Source organism: Octopus sinensis, linkage group LG28 (assembly GCF_006345805.1).
Source record: "Octopus sinensis linkage group LG28, ASM634580v1, whole genome shotgun sequence".
Classification (NCBI taxonomy): Eukaryota; Metazoa; Mollusca; class Cephalopoda; order Octopoda; family Octopodidae; genus Octopus; species Octopus sinensis.
In genome coordinates, this window is record NC_043024.1 from 9,737,122 (window position 1) to 9,744,621 (window position 7,500).

At 39.5% G+C, this 7,500-nt stretch overlaps 1 protein-coding gene across 4 annotated transcripts in view; it reads left to right on the plus strand.

Moving 5' to 3' along the window:
- LOC115225834 (coiled-coil domain-containing protein 93) overlaps window positions 1–7,500 on the plus strand; it is a 70,144-nt gene that overhangs the window by 57,593 nt on the left and 5,051 nt on the right. For all 4 annotated transcript variants that reach the window (XR_005004131.1, XR_005004133.1, XR_005004132.1 and 1 more), the window contains 6 exons: window positions 389–470; window positions 1,874–1,948; window positions 2,326–2,397; window positions 5,065–5,173; window positions 6,571–6,653; window positions 7,482–7,500. The exon at window positions 7,482–7,500 is cut by the window's right edge and continues 19 nt beyond it. Coding sequence is in view for 1 of the 4 variants with exons in the window: in XM_029796816.2 (XP_029652676.1) it covers window positions 389–470; window positions 1,874–1,948; window positions 2,326–2,397; window positions 5,065–5,173; window positions 6,571–6,653; window positions 7,482–7,500 (440 nt within the window). In the remaining 3 variants the exon portion in view is untranslated. The remainder of the gene's footprint in view (window positions 1–388; window positions 471–1,873; window positions 1,949–2,325; window positions 2,398–5,064; window positions 5,174–6,570; window positions 6,654–7,481) is intronic.

The following is a 7,500-nucleotide window of genomic DNA, read 5'->3' on the forward strand; positions in this document are numbered from 1 at the left end:
AGCCTTCTGGCTTCCAAGACCCCAGTTGAACCGTCCAACCCATGCTAGCATGGAAAACGGACGCTAAATGATGATGATGATGATCTGTTGCGATAAAAATCTTTGCAAATAATCCTTAAATTGAGAATTATATCTTCCAGTTTTTATTCTGGATTATTTTTCAGAATAGAGAGCTTTGCTCGAATGTTGAACATGCTTTAATTTTGGAAACACTTAAAGTGTTATTGTTTTTGTTGTTGCTGTTTAGTCAGAAGAGAAAAAGAGGCACCAATGACTCTTTAGAGTCTCCAAGAACGGTACCAGTAACTCACCGCCACCATCATCATCATCATTACCATCATCTTCATCTTTTCGTGTTTGTCATTATCATTGTTTTTTCCTTTTGCAGAGTCCTCGAAGAGTTGAGGAATTTAGTTGCAATGAATGAAAACCTAAAGAAACAAGAACAAGAGTTCAAATCCCATTGCAAGGTAGGTGTTTACTCTTATACCCTGACCCCGCGGTCACTCAACTCCCTTCACTCTATCGTGTCTTGCTTTCATTCTTTGATGCCTTTCGTCCTTTCGGGGTCGATTAAATAAGTACCAGTCATAAATTTGAGTCGATGTAATCGATTTAATTCCTTAACCTAAATTTGAGGCCTTGTGCTTCCAATAGAAGGAATTATTTATTACAAAAGCAGAAAGGGGCTCTCTACCCCACTTTTGACCAGGCTCCCGTGGCTTTTATGGGTTTTTCCACATGTAACTTTCGAAGCACCTCCCCCTATTGGGAGTTTTAATTGTTATATTTTCGTTGTTATCTCTGGAATTTTTACACGTTTTTTTTTCAAACAGAGAAAACCCTTTGTACCCTTTCGTCTTGTTTTGTCCCTTTATGTTATAGTTGATTTTTGTTAGCCCTTGTGGCCAATAAACAAATTAATTATTATTATTATTATCATTATCATTATTATTATTATTATTATTACTATTATCATTATTATTATTATTATTATTATTATTATTATTATTACTATTATCATTATTATTATTATCATTATTATCATTATTGTTATTATTATAACTATCATCATCATTATTATTATTATTATTATTATTATTATTATTATTATTATTATCATTATTATTATTATTATTATTATTATCATTATTATTATTATTATTATTATTATTACCATTATCATTATTATTATTATTATTATTATTATTATTATTATTATTATTATTGAATGAGAGAGCAGTTCATGCCATCAAAGTGACACTGGGGTAAAATATACGAAGCCCAATATACCCATCATGACTACCCGTCTGATAAGGGTACACCAGGCACATGCATCACAACCATATATACGCGACATGGTGATCTCATATCAAGATAAACAGCACATGACCTTGCAGGTGGGGCCCAGTTAGAATTTTCTTCAGGTTGAGTAGCCCATCCTGCTCAAAAGGTCCCTGAATAAGGGTTGTTTAAGGACGTTGAACGAAACACCCATGTTTCCAGAGGTGAATTATTCAAACCCCAAAGAATCCCTCTCAACACATGGCTATGATGCTCCCCCCCCCACTACTTCTGCTCGTGATCAGAGATGCACATATCGTCAACCACTAAGGGACATGCTCAACTGGTTATGGTCAAACAACCGACAAGCAAATCTGTGGTATTATGCAGAATATATGCTTAGCCCATCTTTTATACCAAGACAAAACAATGTACATGATAACACTTCCAATCAGTTGAGATCAGAAGCCATGAGAGCCACTGCCTGGTACTGCATCAGGGCATGGAGCCACTGCCTGGTACTGCATCAGGGCATTTATTATTATTATTATTATTATTATTATTATTGTCGTTATTATTATTATTGCAGGAAGAGATGTCCAGGTTAAAACAGAACATTCAGAAATTGAAAGATGAAAATGCTGAAGATGACTCTGATGATAAGGTAAGGGATGTGTGTGTGTGTGTGTGTGTGTGTTGATGTCAGTCATACTTCTATATAAATACAGGTATACACAACACACGTGTACCTATACGTCCAGCTTTACTTTACATTCCACCACTTCACCTGTACACACACATTACATAACTCACCACACACACACACTCTATACATTCTCATCATATATATATTATATATACATATACACACATACTCAAACACCCTCATGAACTATACACACACACACACTCTATATATATATACGCACACAAACACACTCACACATGCACGTAGATACATGTAGACACATTCCTCTTAATGTCCTTCATTCTTCAAAAATCATTTTGACTTTTTTCTTTGTTTTTCTTTTCATTTCCCAGCAACGAGTATCATTGATCGAAAGTCAATACGATGCAGACAAAGAGAAGCTACAGAAGATCAAACTGATGCAGGTGAGAACATTGCATTTGATGGCATAAGGTGGTGAGCTGGCAGAATCGTTAGCACACCGGGTGAAATGCTTAGCAGTACTTCGTCTGCCGTTACGTTCTGAGTTCAAATTCCACTGAGGTCGACTTTGCCTTTCATCCTTTCAGGGTCGATTAAATAAGTACCAGTTACGCACTAGGGTCGATGTAATCGACTTAATCCGTTTGTCTGTCCGTGTTTGTCCCCTGTGTTTAACCACTTGTGGGTAGTAAAGAAATAGGTATTTCGTCTGTTACGTTCTGAGTTCAAATTCTGCTGAGGTCGACTTTGCCTTTCATCCTTTGAGGGTTGAGTTAATATGTACCAGTTACGCACTGGTGTCGATGTAATCAACTTAATCCGTTTGTCCCCTCTGTGTTTAGCCCCTTGTGGGTAGTAAAGAAATAGGTATTTCGTCTGCTGTTACGTTCTGAGTTCAAATTCTGCTGAGGTCGACTTTGCCTTTCATCCTTTGAGGGTTGAATTAATACGTACCAGTTACGCACTGGTGTCAATGTAATCAACTTAATCCGTTTGTCTGTCCTTGTTTGTCCCCTCTGTGTTTAGCCCCTTGTGGGCAGTAAAGAAATAGGCATAAAAGACACCCAGCCATATTAAACATCCCCCAATTTCAACAGCAGATAATCATCATCATCATCATCGTTTAACATCCGCTTTCCATGCTAGCATAGGTTGGACGATTTTGACTGAGGGCTGGCGAACCAGATGGCTGCACCAGGCTCCAATCTTGATCTGGCAGAGTTTCTACAACTTGATGCCCTTCCTAACGCCAGCCACTCCGAGAGTGTAGTGGGTGCTTTTTACGTGCCACTGGCAGAGGTGCCAGTAAGGCAACGTTAGTAACGATCACGCTCGAATGATGCCCTTTTACGTGCCACCGGCGTGGAAGCCAGTTGGCTGCTTTGGCAACGATCACACTTGGATGGTGCTCTTGGTACCCTACTAGCACGGGCACAAGTGCCAATACTAAGTGTAAAAAAGTTTTTAGTGCATTAGACTCGTTTGCCTGTCCTGTCTGTCATGTGTGATACCCAGGACATATTTCCTTGGTGCCCATGTATCATATATTATACATGTTCTCAGTTATTCCTTCTCAACCACCAGAGTAACTTGGGACACATGGAAGGAAAGCTTTGTTTCTCAGAACATATGAAAAGCACCATTTGAGAGTGATCATTGCCAGCGTCGCCTTACTGGCACATGAAAAGCAGCATTCAACACTGTGGCACCTTGAGCCTCAGGCTAACCAATGGGTGGGGTTTTTGGGGAAAAAAAGTGTCTTATATGCTCTCAAATAGCATATATAAAACCAATTGTTTCAATACTGTCTCACCAAAATTTTGTTGTAATTATTTCAAATTCCAAAGTTGTCTCCCCTGTATTTGTGGCTCAGAATTGTTCATGGAGTTTTTTTTTTAGTTTTTTCCCTCATTAAAATTTATCGGTTCACTTTGATCTTCTTACTATCAACCCATCTGAGACCACCACCTGGGACCATCGTCTATGGTTCTCTGATACCAATCTACCTAAGGCCACCACCTCTGGTTCCCTGGTACTATACTCACAACTGAATTCTGTTTCCTTCTAAAAGAGAATTCCTCTCAATCACCTAAATGAAATAATCTTCAGTTTTAACATCCAAATATTCTTCTCACAGACGGACGTTCTTACAACAACTAGGGCCCATAGTTTATGGTGGTAAACAGGTATAATATGAGCACCCTTATCATCATCATCATTTAACGTCCGCTTTCCATGCTAGCATGGGTTGGACGGTTCAACTGGGGTCTGGGAAGCCAGAAGGCTGCACCAGGTCAGTCAGATCTAGCAGTGTTTCTACAGCTGGATGCCCTTCCTAACGCCAACCACTCCTTACATTGTGCTTATTCACCATTACAAATATTTCTTTGCCCCCACCCTGTTGTCAGATAATGGTTGACCCTATAATAGGGTGTATGAGTCAGGTAATATTTGTTATATTTTTGAGACTTTTAAAAAAATGTTTATGCTAGCATGGGTTGGACGGTTCGACCGGGGATCTGGGAAGCCAGAAGGCTGCACCAGGCTCCACTCTGATCCAGCTGCAGAAACACTGCCAGATCAGACTGGAGCCTGGTGCAGCCTTCTGGCTTCCCAGATCCCCAGTTGAACCGTCGTTGGACGGTTCGACGGGGATCTGGGAAGCCAGAAGGCTGCACCAGGCTCCACTCTGATCCAGCTGCAGAAACACTGCCAGATCAGACTGGAGCCTGGTGCAGCCTTCTGGCTTCCCAGATCCCCAGTTGAACCGTCGTTGGACGGTTCGACCGGGGATCTGGGAAGCCAGAAGGCTGCACCAGGCTCCACTCTGATCCAGCTGTAGAAACACTGCCAGATCAGACTGGAGCCTGGTGCAGCCTTCTGGCTTCCCAGATCCCCGGTCGAACCGTCCAACCCATGCTAGCATGGAGAACAGACGTTAAACGATGATCATCATCATCATTTCATTTTTGTTTCATTTTTGTTTCATTTTTCGTTTCATTTTTCGTTTCATTTTACGTTTCATTTTTGTTTCATTTTTGTTTCATTTTTCGTTTCATTTTTCGTTTCATTTTTCGTTTCATTTTTGTTTCATTTTTCTGTTTTTTCAGGCAAAAACAAACCGTGAAATTGCCTCTCTGCAGCGGAAGATCGATGATGTACCATCTCGGGTTGAACTGAGTCAATATCAGAAACGCTTCTTTGAACTTTACAATCAAGGTGAGTTGGCCGTGAAACGGTTTTTTTTTTTTTACAGTTCTTCGTTGCAGACTGGTTGAGTTCCAGTAATTGCTGAATATTTTCAGACTTTTTTTATAAAATTGTAGTGGCTGTGTGGTAAGTAGCTTGCTTATCGGCCACATGGTTCTTGGTTCAGTCCCACTGCGTGGCACCTTGGGCAAGTGTCTTCTACTATAGCCTCGGTCCGACCAAAGCCTTGTGAGTAGATTTGGTAGACAGAAACTGAAAGAAGCCCATCGTATATATGTATATCATCATCATCGTTTAATGTCCACTTTCCATGCTAGCATCGGTTGGACGGTTCAACTGGGGTCTGGGGAACCCGAAGACTGCACCAGGCCAGTCAGATCTGGCAGTGTTTCTACAGCTGGATGCTCTTCCTAACGCCAACCACTCCGTGAGTGTAGTGGTGCTTTTTATGTGCCACCGACACAGGTGCCAGGCAAGGCTGGCGAAAGTAAATAAATGGAGTTGAACGCAGATGTTATTAAAATTCTTTTACTTTCGACATATGTTAATTGTTATAATGTCTTGTTGTTGAGATAGGCTCTCTTTCTTTCCTGATGAGAAGATTGCATTTTACACCGTTTATTCCTTTGGAATAAAACCAATGTTGTCTTTGAAACATATGTCGAAAGTAAAAGAATTTTAATAACATCTGTGTTCAACTCCATTTATTTACTTATACTACACAAATTACTGCACATTAACCCGGAGTTTCTACCTTTGAATAGGTCGCTTCATCCGTGTTACTTGCGTGAACTGTTTATTGAATTTTCTGTAAAAGCACCATCCGTTCGTGTCCGTTGCCAGCCTCGCCTGGCCCCATGCCGGTGATACGTAAAAGCACCATCCGTTCGTGGCCATTTGCCAGCTCTGTCTGGCACCTGTGCGGGTGGCACGTAAAAAGCACCCACTACACTCACGGAGTGGTTGGCGTTAGGAAGGGCATCCAGCCGTAGAAACACTGCCAGATCTGACTGGGCCTGATGAAGCCTTCCAGCTTCACAGGCCCCAGTTGAACCGTCCAACCCATGCTAGCATGGAGAATGGACGCTGAATGATGATGATGAACGGTAAACAAAGGATAATTCATTCATCCATGTATATATATATATATATATATATATGTATGTGTGTGTATATGTTTGTGTTTCTGTGTTTGACCCCCCCCCCCCCCACCAACATCGCTTGACAACCGATGCTGGTGTGTTTATGTCCCTGTAACTTAACAGTTCAGCAAAAGAGCATCCAGTTGGTGTAAAAAAAAATCTGCCTCAACAAACTCCATCTGACCCATGCAAGTATGAAAAAGGGGACATTTAATGATGATGATGACGATGATGACTGATTTCTTAATTTTTTTTGTCTTTCAGTTGCTGCCAAACACAAGGAAACTAAACAATTCTACACACACTACAACATCCTTGATGATACAAAACTCTACAGAAACAAAGAGGTATGTATACGTGTGTGCATGCATACGCACATATATATATGTATGTATAAGGATGAAAAGGAAAGCACAAGTTGATATATATGGAAAAAAAAGTCAAGATAGAAAATGCTAAAATAATTTTATAAAAACCATTTCAGTACCGGTTTCGGTCATTGAAACTTTTTCAACTGTAAGTATGGAAAACAATTAAATTTTGGAAAAATTAAAAGAAAGTATTTTTAAAGAATATTTGCATAGTATTCAAACCCACAAGAGTAAACAAGAGAGACAGAGACAGGCAGAAACAAGGAAAATGCCACTTGTATTTGAACACTATGCAAATATTCTTTTAAAATGCTTTTCGTTTGATTTTTCCAAAATTTAATTGTTTTCCATACTTACAGTTGAAAAAGTCTCAATGACTGAAATGTCTTTTATAAAATTATTTTAGCATTTTCTATCTTGACTTTTTATATATATAAGAATTTTTTGCGTAATGAGATAAAAAAACCAAGGCTGTATAGATATTAGAGCATTTATAGATAGAAGGCCTTACAGCTGTTTTTCGAGATAATTATTAATCATATCCCTTCATCAGAGACGGTATGAGAGGATGGTTAAGTCATAGTTAGTTTAGATGTGATACAAAATAGAGAGTGAGGTGGATGAAAGAAAATAGATGCAAGATATGTATGGGTATTGAAGTTGTAAAAAAAATGTCTAAAAAATGGATTTACAACCCATGGCAGCATGGAAAGCGGACGTTAAACAACAATGACGATGATAATGTTGATTATTATCTGTGTACTGTAAATGTTTCACTGAAATCCTCTTTGTTTCCTCTCACAGGTCAATCTGCTCAACTCTA